A 23,301-nucleotide genomic window follows, 5' to 3' on the forward strand; every position below is an offset into this window, starting at 1 on the left:
CTGGAGCCCAGGGTGGGCTGGGTGGAGGCAGGAAGGGAAGGGGGGTGAAAAAAAGGGGCTGCTCTCCTCCAGCTGAGCTGACTCAGCACTGGGCTGATTCCTCCCTCCAGGCTGGTTTCAGAGGAAGGGTGGGTGGATAGCCTGGGAACCCTGTCTGGGGCAGGAGTTTCTAAGGAAAGAGGAAGCAAAGCCTTGTTATTCTGCCCTTCCAACCTGACCATCCTGGTTCTTCCGGACAATTAGGATGAGATCTCTGTTTGGCCAGAGATAGGCTGCTCCTAATAGGCCCAGCAGCAACACCTATCTCTCTTTCTCCCTTGTTTCCTTCTGTCTCAGCAGAGAGACAGGCTGCTCCTAATAGGCCCAGCAGCAACACCTATCTCTCTTTCTCCCTTGTTTCCTTCTGTCTCAGCAGCAGAGCCCCAGGCCTGGAAGAGACCTCTTAGGTCCTGAGGGCTGGGAAGGACATGCCAGTGAGCCCAAGGCTGAATATGATCATGGGACTCCCCCTGCCTCTGGAAGAGACGCATGAGGAAACGGAGGGTCTGCGGGTGGGTCACAGGACAGGGTAATGCAATTTAGGAAGATTTTCCAAGTGGCCTCAGCTTGACCACTTCCTCTTGTCTCTGAGCCTTGGGGCTCAAGGCAGCCTTTTAAGCCAGGTGGTGGGAGAGCAGCTGAGCTCTATCAGTCACCCCACTGCCCCCTATGGGTATGCCCTGCTCCCCAACTCTGGCCCCTGAATCCCTTTAGTCCACTAAGAATAAACATACTACTTTATGAAAAATGCCAAAGCCCCACCTCATGGAAAACGCTGCTCATGACGCGTGCCCTTGCCTCATCCAGCTCCTTTCACCCACAGCCCATCACCCTCTACAGAGCTCAGCCACACAAGGAATGTGAAACACAATTTATTCTTTGTGGAAGGTTGAACAAGGTCAAAATTGTCCTTAGAGGGCACCGACCCAGCCCCGCCCTGCAGGTTCCTGGGGTCAGACGCCTCTGCCCCCCCACCCCCACCCCTCCCCATGCCCCTTGTTAACAAAAAGAAACGATTTGAATGGAATTCATATATAATAATTATAATAAAAATATACATTAAACAAAACAAAAAAACGAACAAGACAGAAATCTAGCCGAACTGCCAGCACCGTTCACCCCATTTCCCCCACCCTGTGCCCCACCCCCCCTGACATCCCTCTCCTCTTGCTCCCTCCACTGGGTCTCACTCTCCCAAGTCCCCGGTACCATGGCCACCACCTTTGGTGGCCCAAGGAGACTTCAATGGGTGGGCTGGGTGGGTGGGGCTGTGAGAGGGCAGGCCACTGGTGAGACAGGCTTGAGGGGTGCTGGCACCAGGGAAGCGTGGGCCCAGCCTAAGCGAGCCCCAGCTCCTGCCCCTCACTGAGGTGGTGAGCAGGCCGGGACAGCGCGGCCAGCCAGGCCCTGTGGCCTCTCATGAAGCCCCTCATTCCTCGTTTGTGTGCCTTCTCTGCTCCTTTCTCTGGGCTGCCCCACCCTTCCCCTCCATGCTGCCTGGGCAGCAAGGACAGGGACCAGAAGGAGCAAGTGTGCCTTCCTCAGGGCCCTTCCTGAGAGCTCCACAGCCCACCCTGTGGCCCCTGCTTGGCCTGGCCTGCCCGGCCCCAGCCTTCCAATGCTGCTGCACGTCCTCATTTTCCTTTTTGGGCCCATCCTGCCCTCTCTGGCTGCTCTGCCTTCGGGCCTCAGCCCCAGCTGCCTGAGTTTGGGCAAGGTTCTTTCTCTGTGGCCTTCAGGCTCACCCCCAGGGCTCTGACCCGGGCCTCTCCCGCTGGCCCCACTCTACCTGACAGCTGCACCCCTGGTTTCAGCTTTTCTAACTGTGAAAGCCCCATCCAAGGCTAACATTCGAGAGGCATAGGGCTGCTAAGGGTTTCTTCTGTCCCTTTAGTCCCCAACGGCTCAGGCTCCTTCCTTGGAAGTTCCCTGGGGTAGGTGAGGCAGAGGCAGATCTCCGAGGAACTTGACTGACTAAGCAAGGAAGACCCTCTCTGAGTTTTCCTCCCAAGGTCTTAGGGTGGCTGGGCAGTCCCCACCCCCGCACACTGTCTCAGGGTCTCTACCCCCAACAAGATTAGATTCCTTTTAGCCAGAAAGAGTAGTGAGAGGCTGCCAATTGGGTACACCTGGGGCTTTCAGGGCTGGAGTGCCCAGAGCCTCCTGAGGTCAGAGTTCAGAGGTTAAGGTATGTCAGGGGATGGAAAAGGAGCAGATGACCCCATTTGACCTTTACCAGCGAGGTCTGAGGGTCCTGCCTTCAAGTGCAGAGCCCCCAACACATTCAGATGGGGCTGGACAGACACAAAACTACAGGGTTCCGCTGAGGGGCAGAGGCTGGGAAGGGCCACCCTCCCAGTCAGCCCTCATGGGAGCCATCTAGGGAAGATGCAATGCCGGGGCAGCGGGGAGGGAGGTGGTCAGGGTGAGGGAGGCCAGCCAGGGGACAAAGAGAAGCAAGGAGGCTGTGGGGAGGGGGCTCGGGACGGTGGGGGCAGCCCACCCACCACCACCTGCTGCCACTGGCCTTCAGAGGCCAAGTCCTTGTGGTAGGAGTGGGCGGGCCGGCGGTGGGCGTCAGACCTTGTCCAGCAGGGAACGCTGGCAGTAGAGCAGTCGCCTGGGGGTCCCATGGCGTCTGAAGAAGAAGACTGCAAGGCCCACCGCCAGCACCAGGAGCAGCAGCAGCACGGGCAGTACCACGGCAGCCGCGCTCACCGCCCCGCCGCCCTCCTCGTCCACCTCAATGATGATCACCTCCGTCTCCTCCTCAGTCCCCTCATCCGGCCGGCCTCCCGATGGGCAGCCCATCCAGTCCCGCAGGGCTGACTTGGGGTAGCCCGGTTCTACCTTCAGCTTCTGGTTGTTGAATTTCCAGTATTTGTTCCCCTTGTAGAAGTAAGTGAAGACTGCAGGGGGTGAATCAGAAGGTGGTAAGGAAGGGAAGACCCAAAGAGAGGAGAGGAGCGTGGGAAGCTCTGTTAATGTGAGGGCAGCTGAGTTCCCCTCCACCTTCCTGAGCATCAGCTTCCTCAGCTGTAAAATGGGGGTGCCGATAGGACCGGGTTGGAAGGTGGTGGGGATGAATGGGTACCACATGTGGAAGCACCTAGCCCAGCGCCTGGTGTGTGGTATTATCATCGCCATTGTTTCCCACACAGCACTCCCTCAGGCTTCCCTCCCACTCTTCCTCAACTCCCTATTCCCATCCTTCTCTCAGCGACACCTTCCCTTGCCCCTCTCACCTTCATCGCTGCCCATGAATGACCCTCTGGGAGACTCAGGGATCCCTTCCCAGACTTTGATGTTCTTGGGGTACTCGCTATCCACTGCCCTGAGCTCCTCGTTGAAACGGTAGTACCTGGGGAAGGGGAAAGGAAGGGCAGTGGCAGACACTGGGCATGTCCTCAGAGGGCAGCAAGACCCAGATCGAATCCACCAGTGGGCAAAGGATAGCTGCGGACAGGGTGGGGACAGGGGTTTTGAGTAATGAGGGCCTGCTGCTGAAAGCAGCGGAAGGTGGGGGTGGAAGGGAGGGTCCAGGCTGCAAGGAGCCACTAGCAGCCCTAATGACAGTGCCTGGCTGCTGGGGCGGAGGCACAGTGCTGGAGGCAGGAGGTGCCAAATGACCAGGTCTGAAATGACCCGGTCACATCCCACTCACACGGTGCCCAAAGGAGGCTGCCCATTTCTAGGCAACAGCAGAGGCTCAGCCAGCTCCTTCTCCAAGGAAGCATCTTGGGGGTAAAGTGCGTCTTTCTCCAGAACTGAGGGAATTTGGGGTAGTGGTGGTTTCTGAGGAAGGCCTGGGGCTAAGGGGTTGAGGTCTTACTTGTTTCCACGGAAGAAGTAGGTCTTTCCATTGGGCATCCAGAAGAGAGCAGCATCAATCTTGTCGGTAGGCAGCCCTCGGCCCAGCTCCTTAATGTGCTTGGGGTAGCCAGGTTCCAGGGACGCCTCATCAAACACCCAATGCTTGTCTCCTGGGGAGGACAGGAGGGCAGCATCTGGGTTCAACGTAGGCTCTAGGGACTTTAGAGGAAATCAGCTCCTCTAGGGAGACCTTCCTCACTCCCAAAAACTAAAGTGGAGTGTGCCTGGTTACCTTTGAAGAATACAAATTTGCCATCCTTCCTCTCATAGGCAGTGTTGATGGACGCAGGCAGGCCCCGCCAGAACTGGCCAATGGGCATTGGGTATCCATCCATCACTTGGTTGTTCCTCACCCGCCAGAACCAGCGCTCCTGGAAGTCAGTCAATGCAGGAAGAGTCCATTACGTCTTGCGGCCTAGATCTCTGGCTCAGTCCCCAAAGCTCCCCTACTGCTTTTTGTTTTTTTTTTTTGAGACGGAGTCTCGCTCTGTCGCCCAGGCTGGAGTGCAGTGGCCAGATCTCAGCTCACTGCAAGCTCCGCCTCCCGGGTTCCCGCCATTCTCCTGCCTCAGCCTCCCGAGTAGCCGGGACTACAGGCACCGCCACCTCGCCCGGCTAATTTTTTGTGTTTTTAGTAGAGACGGGGTTTCGCCATGTTAGCCAGGATGGTCTCGATCTCCTGACCTTGTGATCCGCCCGTCTCGGCCTCCCAAAGTGCTGGGATTACAGGCTTGAGCCACCGCGCCCGGCCACCCTACTGCTTTTTGTTCCTCAATTTTAGTTTTCAGGCCAGCTGTTGTCACTTCCACCCAGCTGCCCTACCACAGAGCCCCCCTCCTTTTCTTTTGAGATGGAGTCTCGCACTGTTGTCCAGGCTGGAGTGCAATGGCCCTATCTCGGCTCTCTGCAACCTCTGCCTCCCAGGTTCGCACGATTCTCCTGCCTTAGCCTCCCAAGTAGCTGGGATTACAGGCACCCATCACCACACTCAGCAAATTTTTTGTAGTTTTAGTAGAGATGGGGTTTCACTATGTTGACCAGCCTGGTCTCGAACTCCCGACCTCAGGAGATCCGCCTGCCTTGGCCTCTCAAAGTTCTAGGATTACAGGCATGAGCCACCACGCCCGACCCATAGAACCCTTTTGTCTTCCAAACCAGCCCACCTCTTCTTCTCACCTTGAAGACAAACATCTCCCCTCGGAGCATGGCCACGGTGTCAAAGTTCCCATCACAGATGTTGGGTCCGTAGGTGGGGTTTTTGGGCTTATCAGGAACAGAAGGCCGGGAGGTAGTCCTGGGTTGAGGGGGCATCTTGGTGGGGAACCCTGACTCACTCCCTGGGGCAGAAAACACGAGGGGCATTTCAGACTTAGGAGGAGAGAGGGGAGGGAAGGACAGACAGATGGGCAGACAGTACCCTTGGAAAGGTGTGGATGGGCTTCTAGGGGAGGCTGAAGCAACCAACTGGGAGGCGACAGAAAAGGTGGGCTCCAAAGTGGAGCTGATAGAGGCAACGTCGGGTTGGCAGGAGGCGGTGCAGACACTGCACGGCATGAAACAGGGGAAATGCGTAGACCAGGAGGGGACAAGGAGCAGAGGAAGGAGCAGAGGAGGGAGCAGGCGTGGGTGTAGATTACTCACCATAAAGTTGCTGGATGCCCCGGCGGTCATCATCAGGCAGCACAAAGTTCTCTGTGTCCATCCACTGGTAAAACGGTGCCATGATGGCCGAGGGGTCACTGGAATGCTCGAGCCCCAGGGCATGGCCCAGCTCGTGCACAGCCACCAGGAAGATGTCATTTCCTGGAAGGATGGGGACAGTGATGATAGCAGCCTGAGTCCCTTCCCTCAGCCTCCCTGCTTCCCCACCAGCAGCTTTGGTTTCACCCCCAAGCCTGCTGCCCATGTTTTCAATCCAAAGTGACCAAATTCTGAGGTCCAGCTTTTTAATCTGGCATTTAAGCAAAGCTCCTCTGGGTGGAGGTGAGACAGTGCTTGGAAGCAGGACCCCCATCCCAGAAAGACCTGTGTTAAGGGAAGCCAAGGCCCTCTCTAGTCCCGTTTCTCCCAGGAGCTAGACATGACATCAATTTGGAAAAGTGGGTGATAAGGATGCTTTGAAGTCTTTGACTGGAAAGCCAGTCAGTGGGTGAGAGGAGGGACCAGATGTAAATAGCTCAAACAGGACTCCTGCTTTTGTCAGCAGTTAGACCAGAAGGTCTTTGTGGTCCCTTCTAGCCCCGAGATTTTGGAAGGAGGGAGGGGAATCACCCCTACAAATGACTGTTGGCTTTTTCCAGAGTAAGTCCCAGGGATACTTGGCTCACCATTCAGATCCTCATTCCCGACAGTCCAAGGCTCGGCAGAGTCAAAGTGGGTGTCCCCTCCAATGTTGGGGCCTGGGAAGTAGGCATGGGCCAGGAAGCCGCCCTCACCATCGAAGGGCGTGCTGTCACCATGGAAGCCCTCGGCAAAGAAGATCATGATGTCGGCCTGCTTCTCATGGCCCTCACGGATGTAGGCATAAGGCACCTCGCGGAAGCGCAGTGGTGTGGCACTCTCCCACACGCGGAATGCCTTGCGAATGGCCTCGTATGTGGCATACTCGCCCACCTTGGGGGTGTAATTCTGGATGCTGAGGTCCAGCCACGTGGGGAGAGGATGGGGTGTGTTAGGATAACGAGGGGCAACATTCTCCTTCCCTGCACTCTCCCAGCTCTGACTGTGCTGCCCAGCCACCTCTGCCTGACTCAGCTCTTCCTGCTACCTCATGCACGATGCCTCTGTCTCAAGAACAAGGGATCCTCAGGCTTTGGCTCTCTGGCACTGGGGTACACCCTTGATGGCTACACCTCTTTCCAGGATGAGAGCCATTTTCCTCCCCACTCCCAGGGATGCTTCCCAGGAACTGAGGGGAGTAGGGCAGGAGGTCTCTGAGTCTCTGCATAAGCACAGTGGGTAGGGAATAATTACAAGATGTGAGAAAGGTTGCTTGCCTGCTGGACTCACCAGAAAGTGATTTCATTATATTGCCATTTGAGACCCTGGATGGCATAGCGCTTCCTTCGAACATTGGCCTTGATCTCAGCCCCAAACTTGTCTGGAACACCACATCGGGGGCGCCTCATGGCCCTGGAGTGGGTTTGGGTGTGAGGATTGGGGTCAGTGCAATGTATGAAAGAGAAAGGTCTCCAGCGTCAGTGTTAGGTGAGACTTGCTGTGTGTCAATGTGGGGAAAGGCCAAGGTTATGAGGTCAGGGTGAACATGAGAGGGTCAGGATCAGCATGTGGGGATGAGGTATGGGGGGGCACAAGCCAGGCATTCAGGTAGGAACATCTCTGGCTCTGGCATTGTCAGTGGGTGCTAGGCAGAACTCCTGCCAGGGTCTAGCACTTACTTCATGGTGTCTGCATCAGCTTTGCCTGTTACTTGCAAGCCGTAAAACTTCTGCATGGCAGCGATGGCCGCTGAGAGTGACTGGGGTGAGCGCTGCGTGTGGGTACGTAGGTCCCCGGGAGGCAGGTAGCCATACTGCTGTAGCCAGGCCTGTAGGGAAAGGGGTATGGCTTAGAGCATCCCCACCTGGTCGATGGGTGCCTCTACCTCCCCCACAATGCCCAGCATACAGCCTTGGCTTGGTGAGGAAAGGGCAGTGGGTTCCCAGCTTGGCTCCGCCAGCAGGTCTGGAGGAACTCCCAGGCTAGACCTGATCTCTGGTCCAGGCCCCAGTAAGGCTTGTCCCCTCGGGGCTATGGGCCCAAACAGGCTTTTGGCTGTAGCTCTCTTGAAAATGAGAGAGAGCCTTGGTAGTTTAATGGAGTTCTGAGATGTCTTCTCAGAGCTGTGATTCCTTCTAGCACTTTTCTCCTTCATGTCAGTGTTCTTGCAGATATAGCATGTTCCACCTGGGAATGGGCTATGCCCATGATGGGTGGGGAGGGGTCTTGACAGGCTGAGTGAGCTCTACTATTGGGTTTGACATGAGGCCCTCCTGGGATGGGAGTGCCATGTCCCCGGGACCTTCACAGCTGAGATCTTTTTAGAAAGGAGGGCAGAAAAAGAGCTAGAGCTAAGGCTGGCCACTACAAGGGGAAACTAGGAACTTGGGATGTGGTAAGAGGTGTGATTCAGCTGGAGCCAGGATCCTGTCACTGTCCTTATCCAAGCAGCATCTGACCTGTGGCTTAGAACCTAAAGGCCTATTTAAGATTCTTAGCAGAGGCCGGGCACAGTGGCTCACACCTGTAATCCCAGCACTTTGGGAAGCCAAGGCAGGTGGATCATGAGGTCAGGAGATGGAGACCATCCTGGCTTACACAATGAAATCCCGTCTCTATTAAAAATACAAAAAAAAAAATTAGCCGGGCGTGGTGGCAGGCGCCTGTACTCCCAGCTACTCGGGAAGCTGAGGCAGGAGAATGGCATGAACCCAGGAGGTGGAGCTTGCAGTGAGCCGAGATTGCGCCACTGCACTCCAGCCTGGGTGACAGAGCGAGACTCCGTCTCAAAAAAAAAAAAAAAAGAAGAAAAAAGGATTCTCAGCAGAGGAAGTGGGAGATAGGGGTGGAGGACACTTGGTGACTGTATTTTATTTCAGGTATGTTGTGAATTGGTCATAATATAAAGGCGGCATATCGCCTTAAATTAATGTTAGGTTTTTGGTGTTTGATTAAAAGGTTCACACACTGCAAAGCCCTGTTGAGGAGAAAGTCAGCCTTTATTGTAACGACGATGGAGTATTTTCTTAAAGCCTCAAAGTAAAACAAGCCAGGCTGGGTGTGGTGGCTGATGCCTGTAATCCTAACAGTTTGGGAGGCCGAGGCGGTCAGATCACCTGAGGTCAGGGGTTTGAGACCAGCCTAGCCAACATGGCGAAACTCTGTCTCTACTAAAAATACAAAAATCAGCCACGCATGGTGGTGGGCACCTGTAATCCCAGCTACTCAGGAAGCTGAGGTAGGAGAATCGCTGAACCTGGGAGGCCAAGGTTGCAGTGAGCCAAGATTGCGCCGCTGCACTCAGCCTGGGTGACAGAGCAAGACTCTCTCTCAAAACAAAACAAAACAAAAAAGTAAAACAAGCCAAGTTATATATGAAATATGAAGATGCTTGGATTCTTTTATGGGGAGAAGACACCACCCAGATCGCTCTAGTCCCTGCTCCAGTTTTGCTTTCTTAGGGAGTTCGGGAAGGGGCTGTAGGTTGCCCAGGACGGGACCTTGGAGGGGAGATGGGGGAGGCTGCTGTTGGGTGCTGCATCTCCTATCCAAGGTCATCAGTATGGACTGCCACATGGCCCTTCACCTCTGGCTCAGGCCCTGGTGATGGGGCAGTAGTCTTGCATGGGGACTGGGGGTGACTCAAGAGCAGCTGACTGGGGACCTGAGCCCACAGGGGCAAGAATTGCAACATGGTTCTGGGAAGTGATCCCCCAAGGCTGATGGGAGCTAGAACCGGAGACGTAAACAACCCAGCCTTTTCCCAGCCAACAGTCTTGGCTAGAACAACCCTAGCACCACCTAGCTCTGAGGCTCTGAGAGCCCTCTTCAGGGGTAGAGGAAGGAGTGACATTTAACCTCTGGTATACCAGAGGGGAGCCAAGCAGGGCACGCCAGTCCCGGGCTGCTCTCAGGGAGCTGCAGGCTTGCCTTGACCTGTTCTGGCTGATGCTACAGCCAGTGCCTGGGGAGGCCTGCTGTGGCCTGTGCCTAAATATGCAGGAAATGTCTTTTGCCCCTAGCCTCACCTGCAGGATAAATACACCCCAGGCTTATGACCCTTGGTTGGGGAGCAGCTGCTTCAGGACTTGGGAAAGGACAGGACTGGTCTACTTCTGATGCTGGAAGGCAGGAGGACTGAGGCCAGGCCCCCTCAACCCTCAGAGAGCAAAGCTGAGAGAATTCACCTAAAGCAGAACGACAGAAGGGAGGGCAGCACAGAGATGGGGAGAATCCACATCCAGGAGCTCTAGGGGAAATCCCCTCTGGAGTCTTTCAAGAAGCTAGGCGGGTCTAAATATTCATACCCACAACCTCCACCCCATACCCTACGGAGAAAAATGAAGGCTCAGTCAAGTGAAAGACTTCCCTGGAGTCAAGAGAGCTGCAAGGCCTGGAAAGGAAGTGCCCCCATCCCTCTCCTCCCACCAGGCCTAGGCAAGTTTCTCTCCTCACAGAGACTATGAGGTCGAAACCACAGAAGAGAGGACTCTTGTGTCTGCGGCTGGGTGGGAGGAAGGGCTCAGCGCCAGACGGGCCATAGGGAGGAGAGGGCTGTCCTGGAGCTGGTGCAGGACTCTGGAGGCCTGGTGGGAGGGACCCAGCTGCATGAGGCCTGCACCACCCCAGCCTTCCCTCCACATTGGTCTGGAGTAAAAAGCAACTATGTTGGGTCAAAGAACTCAGCTGGTTGGCTTTGTCTTTGTGAATGAGAGAGATGCAAGGTATCCCCTAGGAGAAAGTCAACGGAACACCTCCCACCTTGGCTTAGGAGTCCAGTGGAGGGTGGGGGGACCTCCAGCTCTCCAGTAGGCCCTGGATCCTAGCCTCTGGGGCTGCTCCTCCCTCCCTTCCAGGGCCCAGAAGCAAATGGTGGTTCTGGCACTGGGACCGCCCATGACCCACTTAAAACGGAGCCAGGGCTGCCGCCCCTCCCCTGGGGGACCCAGCAGAGCAGGGGAGGGAAAAAAGGCAAGGCAGTGAAGTTGGCTGTGGGCAGCTCCCCAGATGCCCAGGCTCGTTTTCTTAGGGGCGCTCCCTTTCAGGTCTCAGAGGAGGACTCTAGGCCTGGGAAGAGGACGACTCCTCCCCGAGAGTCAGGCTCAGCCTCCAGCACTAGGGCAGGTTTTTACTCTCCCTGGTGTCTGAGCACTCCACGTTTCGTCTTCCACCCCCATTCCTGGGGCCATACTTTTCCAGTCGGCCCCAGACCCCTTCAGGGACAGAGAGAGAAGAGAGTATTCTTTCCAAAGAGTTTCCTCCGGGGTGGGACCAGGGCGGAGAAGCCAAACCCAGATCCCATCCCCCTTCTGGGGCCCTTCCTGGCCCCTCCCGACCGCACCCAGGCCCTTGCCAGGCTGAGTGGGTTGAGATGGCCCAAAATAAGAAGCTCATTAAATCCGTCTCCCACCTTCACCCCAAAATAAGAGAGAGAGAGGAAAAACCTCCTCAGACAACTCCCACGCAGCTTCCTCTGGGGCCCGGTGGGCCACCGTCTGGGCCGGGGTGGGGGTGGGGGGCGCCCGAGCCAGCCGAGACATGTGAGGGCACCCCGGGCCAGACCCTCTCCCCACTCCCCGAGCGACGCCCCCTGGCTCCCTGCAATTAACACAGAAAAACAATTAACAACAAAAAGGGCCTGAAGGCGCCGACGCGGGTGGGGACAGGGGAAGGCAGCGACCCGGCCGATCACCCGGCTCACAAGGAGAGCTTTGTGTGGACGGAAACGCGGCCAGCGCGCCGGCGCTGCGACCCTCGACGCCAGGGATGCGGGTAGGGGGACAGCGGGGTCCTCTCGGGGAGACGGGGGCTGTGGCCCTGGACGCTCGGCCGTCCACCCTCGACCCCCATCTGGCCGCAGACGCGTCTGCTGTGGGCCTGGGCCGCCCGGGGAGGCCGGAGCGCCCATCGGAGGGCGCGCCGGCGGGAGAGCGCTGGAGAGCTGGAAAGTCGAAGAAACAAACTCTCGCGCATGACGAGGAGCCGGGACAGCGCGGGGTTTGAGCGGAGTCCAAATGTTTACCAGGCGGTTCCAGAGCTGAACGCAGAGCCCAAGGGAATTGGGGAAGGGGGAGTCTGCCCCAGTTGTAAAGTTCTTCCAAGGACTGGGAAAAAAGAAGGAATGGGAAAGACAGTCGGCGGCGCAGGGGGTGGGGGCAGCTGGTTGGAAGCGAGCAAAAGTTGGATCGATCTGGAAGTTTGGAGACGAAGAGGAAAAAGAAAAGGAGGGGGAGTCCTGCAGGCCCGAACAGCCGAGATCCCAAGAGCCCTCCTCTCCGAATAGAGGCTGTCCCCTTGGAGACCCCCGGGCTCGCCTCCCGGCGGGCGAGACTCCAGGAAGGGCCGGGGAGCTCACTTACTTCGGGACTGAAGGTGCTGCTTTGGGTCGAGCCGAGGGAGGCGAGCGCGGTGCCGAGCGTGAGCAGGGGGAGCAGGAGACAACGGGAGGGTCTTGGGGCGGGAGACATGGTCCGAGACCACCGGGTCAGCCGGGCAGTGTGGGCTCCGCGGCGGGGCCCACGCCCTGGGGTCGCACCGCCACTCCCTCGGGGCGCCTTTGTCTTCGGTAGCACTGAACTTTAATTCCTAGAGCGCTGTCGGCTTGGAATTAAGGGGATTGTTCCTGAAAGTGCCTGTTTGCTCTTCTCCTCTTTTCCGGTTTTTGATCTTTCTTCTGCTTAGTCGGCGAACTGGGGTCTGGATCCCTCTCGCTCTCTCCTCTGGTCCCTCCCTTTTCCCGCAGCCTCTCCTCCGTCCCCGCCCCAGTGCCCTCCTTTCCTGGTTGGGGACGTGGTTGTTTTAGCCTGAATCCAATTACAACCAAGAACTGGAAAAAAAAAAAAAAAAAACCAACCCGCTAAGTTGCCTTTTTGTGGTGCAGGCTGCCATCTGCAGGGGTTGAGGCCACGGTGGACAGCAGGGGGCTGTAGGGGACCCAGGGGACGGGATGTGGGAGACTTTCTCCCCATAAGCATATTCTGAGTGGCTTGATTCCTCTGGTATTCAGCATTTGTCTCACCTCAGGGTGGAAATTATTGGGGGCTACGTGGCTATGGGCAACAAGGAGCTCAAAGTGTGGGATGGTGAGGTCTTCCTCTATGCTCATGAGACCTGCATAGGGAGAAGGGGCCAGTTTACTAATAGTTGGGGGGTTATCTTCTGGCCCCTATAGACAACTGTCTATGTTCCTCCCTCCACTGCCAAAAATTCCAAACTATAACCCAACTACCAACAAAAAACCCCACAACCATACTGGATCTGTGGCTCCAACCTTGTAGAAAGATTCCTTTATTGTCATTTGTAATGTGGCTGCACCTTTAATTGGAACTCGCTGACAGGAAAAGGGTACAAGGCCATGGGATCTGGGGAAAGCAAATCAAGCTGGGTGAAATTATTGTAAAAGAAGGGATTGGGAGTTGGGACACTGGGGTTTAGTTCCACCTCTACACTGAAAAAGGAGGCAATTCTTAAAGAGTAAAATCTCCTTTAGGGACTTACTGGACTCAACAAAAGATGGAGGTATGTAGGAAAGGGAGAGGGCAGGATAAAGCTGACCGTGAGAAAGGGAGACAGATAAAGAGTCCGGAACTAGACAGATGTGGAAAAGCAGCACAACAGAAGCAGGAAAAGTGTGGGAGACAGAAAACTCGACTATCAGCGAAATCTAAGATCCAAGAATTGCATTTGGTCAGTGAGAGAGGACGGAGGTAGTGCGAGGAGGGAGAAGAAAGCAAAGGAAGGAATAAAGGAGGGTGGACAGAAATTAGGTCAGGTAGGAAGCTTCAGAAATCCAAGGGATTCAGGAACTATCGCACTTCTGTGGCAGAAGAATGGAAGTCTAGTGCTCAGTACTGTAATGAAAACAAAGGTCTTTTGCTCTCAGATTCACGATCAATAAAATGAAAAGCTTTTCAGGTCCTGTGGAGCCTCCAGGTTTGTGGGAGGTATATGGTGTGTATTTATTTATTTATTTATTTATTTATTTTGAGATGGAGTCTTGCTCTGTCACCCAGGCTGGAGTGCAGTGCACCCAGGCTGGAGTGCAGTGGTGCAATCTCGGCTCACTGCAAGCTCCGCCTCCTGGGTTCATGCCATTCTCCTGCCTCAGCCTCCCAAGTAGCTGGGACTACAGGCACCCGCTACCACGCCCGGCTAATTTTTTGTATTTTTGGTAGAGACGGGGTTTCACCTTGTTAGCCAGGATGGTCTCGATCTCCTGACCTTGTGATCCGCCCGTCTTGGCCTCCCATGGTTGTGTTATTAAACAGTTACCTACCCCACAGTGACTGAGGGCTAAGCCCTTACGTAGGGCTTTCCTACACAAACTGGGGTTGGAAGGTACAAGCCCCTCTTCAACCAATCTCTGGAATACAGTCAGAAACATGGAGACCTCAGAACCCCACTCTTGGCAGAACATGCAACACCCAGGTATGGTTCTTCCCACATCAGCCTTCCCAGTGGGGGTAACCACCTGGACCACGTATTTGAATCTTAGGAAGACTGACACCAGATGCTTGTCAAAAAAGGGACCTAGACTAGAAAATTTTTTTTTCTTTTTTTTGAGATGGAGTCTCACTCTGTCGCCCAGGCTGGAGTGTAGTGGTATAATCTTGGCTCACCACAACCTCCACCTCCTGGATTCAAGTCATTCTCCTGCCTTAGCCTCCCAAGTAGCTGGGATTACAGGTGTGTGCCACCACCCCTGGCTAATTTTTGTATTTTGAGTAGAGAAGGGGGGGGGTTCACCATGTTGGCTGGGCTGGTCTTGAACTCCTGACCTCGTGATCCACCCGCCTCAGCCTCCCAAAGTGCTGGGATTACAGGCGTGAGCCACCGTGCCCGGCTGAAAATCTTTTTCATGAAAACATTTATTAGATGCCAGCTGTACATGGCCTAAACTGTGTATGGGCTCTTAAAGGCTTTAGTGCCTGGCTAGAACCAGGAAAACTGCTGTCCCCTTTTCATGTGCACAGAACAGCTATTTCTCATAGTTGGGCCAGTCCTATGGCCTGCAAAGGAGGTAAACATTTTAAAGCAAGACTTAGCCGAACTGGAATGGAGCCAGAGATGAGGGCACTAAGCCAAGCGTCCCAGGCAGTGATTTAACAGCTTGTTCTTGGTGTCCCAGCTCTTTTGCTTTGGAGACAGATGGGGAATGTGAAGGCTCTCTTCTGGGTGGGATGAAGCATCTAGGTGACAGAAAAGAAATCCAGAGAGAGGCTGAGGGAGGCAGGAGCTGCTTTTTATTGACTTGGAAGTGGGCTCTTTAGTGAAGCCCCTTTGGATTTAAGAGCATTTTCCTTCTTCCTTTGTTCTTCCTGCAACTTCTGCTGCCTGAGCTGCCATGTTTGTAATCCAGTGTCCATTTCCTGTGACAGCAGTACAACTCGTCTCTGAAACAGACAGGAAAACAGTGTGGATAACATCTGGGACTTAAGCGCTACACTATATATCCTTCCACTTACAAATTCAAAGGTTTCATCTGGAAAATGACACTGCTGACTCCCCAGTGGGAGCAAGTCCTGGCTTGGGAAGCAGAGGGAGACAGCAAAATGCGCAGCAGGATGTCTACTACTGGTTCCTGTCCTGGCAGTGCCCCACTCTCTTCCTCCCTTCTCACAGTGCTATTAAAACCTTTGGCTGGGGCCAGGCACGGTGGCTCACGCCTGTAATCCCAGCACTTTGGGAGGCTGAGGCAGGCGTATCACCTGAGGTCGGGAGTTTGAGACCAGTCTGATCAAAATGGAGAAACTCCGTCTCTACTAAAAATACAAAATTAGCCAGGCGTGGTGGCACATGCCTGTAATCCCAGCTACTCGGGAGACTGAGGCTGCAGAATCGCTTGAACCCGGGAGTAGGAAGTTGAGGTGAGCTGAGATGGCACCATTGCACTCCAGCCTGGGCAACGAGCGAAACTCCATCTCACAAAAAACAAAAACAAAAACATAAACAACCTTTGGCTGTTATTAATAAAACCTCTGCATGAGGGGTACATGTTTGCTTAGGTGCAACACAGCTCAAGACAAATTATGATTTAAATGTTCTCCTTCCAGGTAGCCCTGGCTGTTGCTCTAGCCACTCACTGCAAACTTCTCCCTTTCAGCTTTTCTTCGAAGTTGGCCTTTCATTGGGGGAGCAGGGCGGCCATCTACAAGTAGAAGTGAGAGAAAAGGCAAGTGTTAGAGACGGTCTGCAGCACCTTGTGCAAATACTGTGATAGGAATAAGGGAAGAACCAATCTCTAGCTCCTCTCTTCCATTTCATATACACTGTAGCTTAATTAAGCTAAAATACGTCCCTCATCTTCAAGGGTAAGGTACGATAACCCAGAATGAGCTCTTAGGCATACTACTACTCTCTTTCATTTTATTTCATTTATCTATTTAGTTTTTCAGAGAGTCTCGCTCTGTTGCCACGTTGGAGTGCAGTGGCGCAATCTCAGCTCACTGCAACCTCTGCCTCCCGGGTTCAAGAGATTCTCCTGCCTCAGACTCCTGAGTAGCTGGGACTACAGGCATGTGCCACCATTCCTAATTTTTGTATTTTTAGTAGAGACGGGGTTTCACCATGTTGGCCAGTATAGTCTTGATCACTTGACCTTGTGATCCACCTGGCTCAGCCTCCCAAAGTGCTGGGATTCCAAGCGTGAGCCACTGTGCCTGGCCTTTTTAATTTTATTTTTTATTTTGAGACAGACTTTTGCTCTTTTGCCCAGGCTGGAGTGCAATGGCATGATCTCGGCTCACCTCAACTTCTGCCTCCCCGGTTCAAGTGATTCTCCTGCCTCAGCCTCCTGAGTAGCTGGGATTACAGGTGCGTGCCACCATACCCGGCTATTTACTACTCTATTTCACTTAACTCTCATTAGCCTTGTATTTGAGGTCCTCTGCAATGCTGAATCTGTTTTGTCTTCAGAAATTCTTAAGCCATGTGATCACTGTTGTACTATGTATCTTTGCTAAATTCCATCCCACTCCACAATGAAATGCCCTCTTTTCTTTTTCTTCCAGCCAAATTTTCATCCTTAGGTCCACTCAAACCCTAACTTTCCCAGAAACTCTAATCTCTTCAAATCCATCAGCCTTTTCTTCTGAAAGAAGTGCTGACTATTTAATATTCACCTATTTGCCTTGGGACATTTACTGTACTTTTTTTCTTTAAGTGTTATTTAGCTACCTCAGGTCCTTTTGGAAAGGGGCAGAGTATTGAAATACTATTATTTTTTATTATTATTTTTGAGACAAGGTCTTGCTCCGTCGCCCAGGCTGGAGTGCAATGGCACAATCTCAGATCATTACAACCTCCACCTGCTGGGCTCAGGCGATTCTCCTGCCTCAGCCTCCCGAGTAGCTGGGACTATAGGCACATGCCACGGCGCCTGGCCCTGAATACTATTACTTAATTTTTAAAACGTCCACGCTTTGTCCCAGTTAGACTTTAAGTTCCCTGGGTCAAGAACTGTATCGCTAGCTTTTGCTATTCATAGTATAGTGTAGGCACATAAGCATGTTAATAAACATCCACAAATATCTGCTGACTTGCTGAAAAGATGCAGTATCTGACCCAAGTAGTTTACTTTCTGCAAAGAAAGAAACAGAGTGAAAACTCTGCCCAAAAGTTTGAAGGCAAGACAGAGAAGAGGTGATATTTATCAGGAAGGGGAACCAATATTGTGTATGCCACGTGCTTTACATTGGTTGTTTCATTTTATCCTTATAAGAACCGTATGAGATAGGTATTCTTTTACAGATATGGAAACTGAGACTAAGATAAAATTAAGTAACTTGTCCAAGACCACAAAGTTAGCGAGAAGGGAAGCCTAGATTAAGAATAAGGTCCACAGGCTGGGCGTGGTGGCTCATGCCTGTAATCCCAGCACTTTGGGAGGCTAAGGGGATCACTTGAACTAAAGAGTTCAAGACCAGCTTGGGCAACATAGCAAGACCTTATCTCTACTAGGTGTTAAAAAAAAAAAAAAAAAAATTAGCCAGGAATGGTGGTGTGCCCGTGGTCCCACCTACTTGGGGGGCTGAGGTGGGAGGACTGCTTGAGCCCAGGAGATCAAGGCTGCAGTGAGCGATGATCATGCCACTGCACTTCAGCCTGGGTGACAGGGAAAGACCCTATTTCAAAAAAAAAAAAAAAAAAAAAAAAAAAAAAGCAGTCATATATAATTCCAGAGTCTTTCCAACAGTCCATACTCCTGCAAGGAGATGCCAAGCTTCTTACAGTAAATAACAAGTGGAAAAAATCTTCACCATCTTCCTCAATCACCAATTATCCAATTAAGCAGGATCATACTCCTAGAGAGCAACAATAGGGGATTAAATATTCAGATCTCTGTGTTGTCAAGGAGGACTGGCCTATGTTTAGTCCTGGCTTTGCTACTACCTAGCTGTATGATCATGGGCAATTCACTTCTGTAGGCCTCAAATTTCCTACTTGTACACTGGAGTCTCATAAGAAGAATGGGGAGTAGCTTCAACTTCTCTAAGGTCCCTCCCTTCTAGGGCTAATATCTACTCTCCCCCACCCCTCTCTTTTGTAAGTAAAGGGAAAATAATTTTCTGAAGGGAGCCTGCCATCCGTAGTCTTCATCCTTCTACCCCTCTGAGATGTTTATTTCTGTAGCTTTTCAAAGAGCTCCCCCTGCATTTGGTACCAAATACTGAAAATTCACTAACCACACAGAAAAGTGGTTCTTGGTTAAAAAAAATAATGTCCCCCTTTAAAAAACGCAGAAGTCTTGTCACCCGCTTCCACCCTGGCGGCCCCAAGTCAGAATTATCTTCTGCTTATCTCCACAAGTCAAGATCCTGTTTAGCTTTACCTTCCTTAGTTGAAGTGTAATCTACAAAATAAACACGAGGGATTCCCCAAATTCCGTTTTCCAAATAGAAAGTTCAACACTTTTACACGCCCCCACCTTGATACCCCCAGCTCCCCGTCCAGGGGCGTTCCCTCTGGGTGAAAATCTCCCCAGTGGAGTTAACTGTCAGATCAGCGCTCACCCGCATATGACCAGTCTGGGAGGTCTGTAAGGGGCCCGTAGCCGGAGGGGTTGGCAGCCAGTCCCTGCCTGTGTGGAGAAAAACAGATCTGTGAGGACCCAGCCCGGCTTCTGGTCCCCCAGGATCCCTCATCCCAGCACTCACTGTAGTCGCCACTGGCTGCCCGCCCAAGCGGCTGCGCCGCAATGCAGCCTCCGGACACCTGCTGGGAAAACAGAACAGAGCTGGGGGAGAGGCCGCGCAGCCGGATCAGGGGTCCTGTGCCCCTCCCCAACGCGCCTCCGAGTCTACGGTCACTATCTATACCCACTCACTGAAGAGAACAGTCGCTAAAGCAGCCATGCTGAGCCGGAGTCGCCGGAAGTAGGCGTGGCCTCGGTGTTCACGCGCGACGCTATGGGGGAAGCTGGAAGTCGCCATCTTGAATCTGGGTTTTCAATCCCGGGCTCCGCCATCTTGGGTCATCGTACGGAAGGAGAGACAAAACTGCGATCCAGGTTTTTGAGGTGAAAACGAATTGTCGTTCAGGGCATGCATTCTCAGTAGAAGTCGTGTCCTCCCAGATTAAACCATTCTGAACAGTTCCCACAATCTCCCTACAGCGGTCTCTAGTTCATCGAAATTGATATTAATAGTAACTTTGATCTCAGAGGAGTAACATCAACGTCATTCTACAGATCCTCGCATCACTGTAACACAGTTTTCCTAGACTAAGAAAAGTAATCAAATCTAGAGTTAATCGGAAATTGGGCCAGCCTGGGCAACATGGCGAAACTCCCTCTCTACAAAAAAATGAAAAATTAGCTGGGTGTGGTGGTGCATGCATGTGGTCCCAGCTACTTGGGAGGCTGAGGTGGGAGGATCGCTTGAGCCTGGGCGGCCCAAGGCTGCAGTAGGCAGAGATCACGCCACTGCACTCCAGTCTGGGTGACAGAGCCAGACCTTGCCTCAAAAAAAATTCCATATGACAAGTGCTGTATTAGGTGTAGGAGATTTTATGGAGAATAAAACCAGACATTAATATCCTGATAGAGCTTTCGGAATAAAAGAAAAAAGACAGGCCGGGTGCAGTGGCTCACATTTGTAATCCCAGCACTTTGGGAGGCTGAGGTGGGCGGATCACCTGAGGTTGGGAGTTCGAGACCAGCCTGACCAACATGGAGAAACCCTGTCTCTACTAAAAATACAAAATTAGCCAGACATGGTGGCACATGCCTGTAATCCCAGCTACTCTGGAGACTGAGGCAGGAGAATTACTTGAACCCGGGAGGCGGAGGTTGCTGTGATCTGAGATTGCGGTGATCCGAGATTGTGCCATTGTACTGCCTGCCCTGTAGAGCATCCCTGGCGGGGACTCTGGCCAGATTAAGCAATGCGGATCCTGAGAACGCTCCTGGACACTGGATTAAAGAAGGAAGAGGTTTATTCGGCTGGGAACTTGGCTTTTAAGACACAAATCTGCTGACGTTCCCGGCCGAATAAACCTCTTCTTTCTTTAATCCGGTGCTGAGGAGTTTTGACTGTGGCTCGTTCTGCTACAGTACTCCAGCCTGGGCAACAAGAGTGAAACTCCATCTCAAAAAAAAAAAAAAAAAAAAAAGACAATCAAAAGATAACATACATTCTTACTGTCATTCATATGTTAATACTGTCATTCATATGTTAATACTGTCATTGAGTGCTGGGAAAGGAAGTACATGTTGTTTATGAGTTTATAGTGTGAACTTGATCTACAGTACACCATCAAAGATGACTTTCCTGAGAAAGGGGTATTGTATTGGAGCTAAGATGTGACATTCCATTTTTATAAGTGCTACTGCCACACATTGGTTAATATTATCCTTGCAACAACCCTGTGAGGTAGGTACTAGAAAGTGGCAAACCCTCATTGGTGACTCCCTTCCTTTTATCTCTTGCTATTCAGTGATGTCTTGGAGAAGTTATTTATCCTTCATTTTTTAATTTTAAAAATGTTTAATATGTTACATTTGTGAAAACAGTCTAAAAGTGATAATGTGAGTGAAAGTGCTTTATAAATCCTGAAACTCCTACAAAAGAGCCCATTAACTGTATGCCAGGTGTGAAGGGAAAATATCTTGGGCCTCTTCAAGCTGAGAACCTGGGAACCACAGAATTGGAGGCAGATTTGTGCCTCCAATTCTATTCAAAGTCATCTCTCTGCTCACAGAGATAGATGCATATTCTGATTACCTCTTCTGGAAAGACTTATCAGAAACTCAAAATAATGCAACCATCTGTCTCTCACCTACATGTGACCTGGAGGCCCCAGTGAGGGGGGGCCTCGCTTTGAGCTGTCTCTGCCTCTCTGGACAGAACAAATACTAATGTACTTCTTACATTTTGATGTCTTCCTAAAATGTATAAAACCAAGCTGTGCCCGGACCACATTGGGCACATCTCTTCAGGACTTCCTGAGACTGTGTTACAGGCGTGTCCTCAACCTTGGCAAAATAAACTTTCTAAATTAACTGAGACCTGTCTCAAATTTTGGGAGTTCACATTTTGGTAACCACAGGAGAATTCTGAGTGGAGATGCCCTTAACCTTTAAAAAAAAATCTCCTATTGTCTAGGCACGGTGACCCATGCCTGTAATCACAGCACTTTGGGAGGCCAAGGCAAGTGCATCACTTGAGGTCAGGAGTTGGAGACCAGCCTGGCCAACATGGTGAAACCCCATCTCTACTAAAAATGCAAAATTAGCTGGGCACGGTGGCTCACGCCTGCAATCCCAGCACTTTGGGAGGCCAAGGCGGGCGGATCATGAGGTCAGGAGATCAAGACCATCCTGGCTAACACGGTGAAACCGCATCTCTACTAAAAATACAAACAATTAGCCTGGTGTGGTGGCGGACGCCTGTAGTCCCAGCTACTCGGGAGGCTGAGGCAGGAGAATGGCGTGAACCCAGGAGGCGCAGCTTGCAGTGAGCCGAGATTGTGCCACTGCACTCCAGCTCTGGGCGACAGAGCGAGATTCTGTCTCAAAAAAAAAAAAAATTAGGTGTGGTGGCGTGTGCTTGTAATCCCAACTCTGTCTCAAAAAAACACAAACAAACAAACAAACAAAAACTGAGATAAGATTTTTTTTTTCTTTTTCTTTCTTTTTCTTTTTTTCTTTTTTCTTTTTTTTGGGATGGCGCCTTGCTCTGTCACCAGGCTGTAGTGCAGTGGCGGGATCTCAGCTCACTGCAACCTCTGCCTCCCAGGTTCAAGTGATTCTCTTGCCTCAGCCTCCCTAGTAGCTGGGACTACAGGCATGCGACACCATGCCTGGCTAATATATATATATATATATTTTTTTTTTGAGACAGAGTTTCACTCTTGCCACCCAGGCTGGAGTGCAATGGCGCAATCTTGGCTCACTGCAACCTCCGCCTCCCAGGTTCAAGTGGTTCTCCTGCCTCAGCCTCCCAAGTAGCTGGGATTACTGGCACCCGCCACCATGCCTGGCTAATTTTTGTATATTTAGTAGAGATGGCGTTTTATCATTTTGGCCAGGCTGTTCTTGAACTCCTGACCTTAGGTGATCCACCCACCTTGGCCTCTCAAAATGCTGGGATTATAGGTGTGAGCCACCGTGTCCAGCCTAAATTTTTGTATTTTCAGTAGAGATGGGGTTTCACCATGTTGGCCAGGCTGGTCTTGAACTCCTGACCTCAGGTGATCTGCCCACCTTGGCCTTCCAAAGTCCTGGGATTACAGATTATAGGTGTGAGCCACCACACCCAGCCTGTATGTGCTTTTTTTTTTTTTTTTTTTTGAGATAGAGTCTTGCTCTGTGGCCCAGGCTGCAGTGTAGTAGCGCTATCTCGGCTCACTGCAGCCTCTGCCTCCTTGGTTCAAGCGATTCTCCTGCCTCAGCCTCCTGAGTAGCTGAGACTACAGGTGCGCGCTGCCATGCCCGGCTAATTTTTGTATTTTTAGTAGAGACGGGGTTTCACAATGTTGGTCAGGATAGTCTTGATCTCCTGACCTTGTGATCCGCCCACCTCGGCCTCCCAAAGTGCTGGGATTACAGGTGCAAGCCGTGGTGCCTGGCCTGTATGTGCTTTTAAAGTCCTTGTGACATTGAGTTTCAGGGGTCTGACTCTTGGGTCTAAAAAGGACATCAAGTCCTGCTAAATCTTAAACACTGACAACAATTAAAGCCTCATCTTCAAGCCCCATAGAACATGCAAATCAAAATAAACTGCTTTCCTGAGACACAGGGCCTGAAATTAAAGTTATTCAATTCCTCAAGGCCCAGGGACTATTGTGGAAGAGGTAGGCATGTAAGATTGTAAGAGCCAATTTTGAAATGTGAAATAAGTTCAGCTTCTCTATAAATATCATTAGTGTCAAAGACACACTGATGCAAAACCAGTATATGGACCCTGTGTCAGATTAACAAGGTTTTCTTGCAGCTTTAACCAACTCGTTAATAAAGGTTATAAAGGTTGTAAAAGGCTTACGGAAGTTACATTTTATAATCAAGATTAAATTTTATAGATTGTTTACAAAATTTTGAAATCAAATATAATTGACTTCATGCTGTTTTCATTAGGTCTTCTTGTTTAGAAAATTAAATCTCCTCTCTCGAAGAATTAAGGTTTTTGCTTTTTTTTTTTTTTGAAATTCTTGAATTATCACTTTGGTTAAATA

The 23,301-nt window shown here is 51.8% G+C and overlaps 3 protein-coding genes across 25 annotated transcripts in view; 1 reads left to right on the forward strand and 2 right to left on the reverse strand.

Annotated features, from left to right (window-relative positions):
* The window catches only part of DAD1 (defender against cell death 1), a 330,697-nt gene that overhangs the window by 41,566 nt on the left and 265,830 nt on the right, over positions 1–23,301 (forward strand). Inside the window, exon 1 of one of the 3 annotated variants that reach the window (XM_050796656.1) lies at positions 11,134–11,137. The exons of 1 other annotated variant lie outside the window; for it this stretch is intronic. The gene's annotated coding sequence lies outside the window, so the exon portion shown is untranslated. Of the gene's footprint in view, positions 1–11,133; positions 11,138–14,364; positions 14,369–23,301 lie in introns of those variants that run through there. One more of the 3 variants, XM_050796654.1, reaches the window with a different exon arrangement.
* MMP14 (matrix metallopeptidase 14) lies at positions 896–12,414 on the reverse strand. Its single transcript, XM_050796519.1, has 10 exons — positions 11,991–12,414; positions 7,311–7,459; positions 6,922–7,044; positions 6,240–6,547; positions 5,554–5,715; positions 5,089–5,249; positions 4,145–4,283; positions 3,872–4,022; positions 3,285–3,400; positions 896–2,948 (listed from the first exon to the last, which is right to left on the reverse strand). The coding sequence occupies exons 1-10, from the start codon at positions 12,096–12,098 to the stop codon at positions 2,617–2,619; spliced, it is 1,749 nt and encodes a 582-aa protein (XP_050652476.1). The 5' UTR covers positions 12,099–12,414; the 3' UTR covers positions 896–2,616.
* MRPL52 (mitochondrial ribosomal protein L52) overlaps positions 14,854–23,301 on the reverse strand; it is a 244,816-nt gene continuing 236,368 nt past the window's right edge. For 5 of the 21 annotated variants that reach the window (XM_050796632.1, XM_050796631.1, XM_050796634.1 and 2 more), the window contains exons 2-6: positions 18,956–18,997; positions 18,786–18,846; positions 18,642–18,709; positions 15,714–15,778; positions 14,854–15,023 (exon numbers count right to left, since the gene is read on the reverse strand). In XM_050796632.1, coding sequence (XP_050652589.1) covers positions 14,874–15,023; positions 15,714–15,778; positions 18,642–18,709; positions 18,786–18,846; positions 18,956–18,983 — 372 coding nt within the window. In that variant the 5' untranslated portion in view covers positions 18,984–18,997 and the 3' untranslated portion in view covers positions 14,854–14,873. Of the gene's footprint in view, positions 15,024–15,706; positions 15,779–18,556; positions 18,621–18,641; positions 18,710–18,785; positions 18,847–18,951; positions 19,011–23,301 lie in introns of those variants that run through there. The other 16 variants (XM_050796637.1, XM_050796642.1, XM_050796641.1 and 13 more) reach the window with 9 other exon arrangements.

Source organism: Macaca thibetana, chromosome 7 (genome assembly GCF_024542745.1).
Source record: "Macaca thibetana thibetana isolate TM-01 chromosome 7, ASM2454274v1, whole genome shotgun sequence".
Taxonomy (NCBI): Eukaryota; Metazoa; Chordata; class Mammalia; order Primates; family Cercopithecidae; genus Macaca; species Macaca thibetana.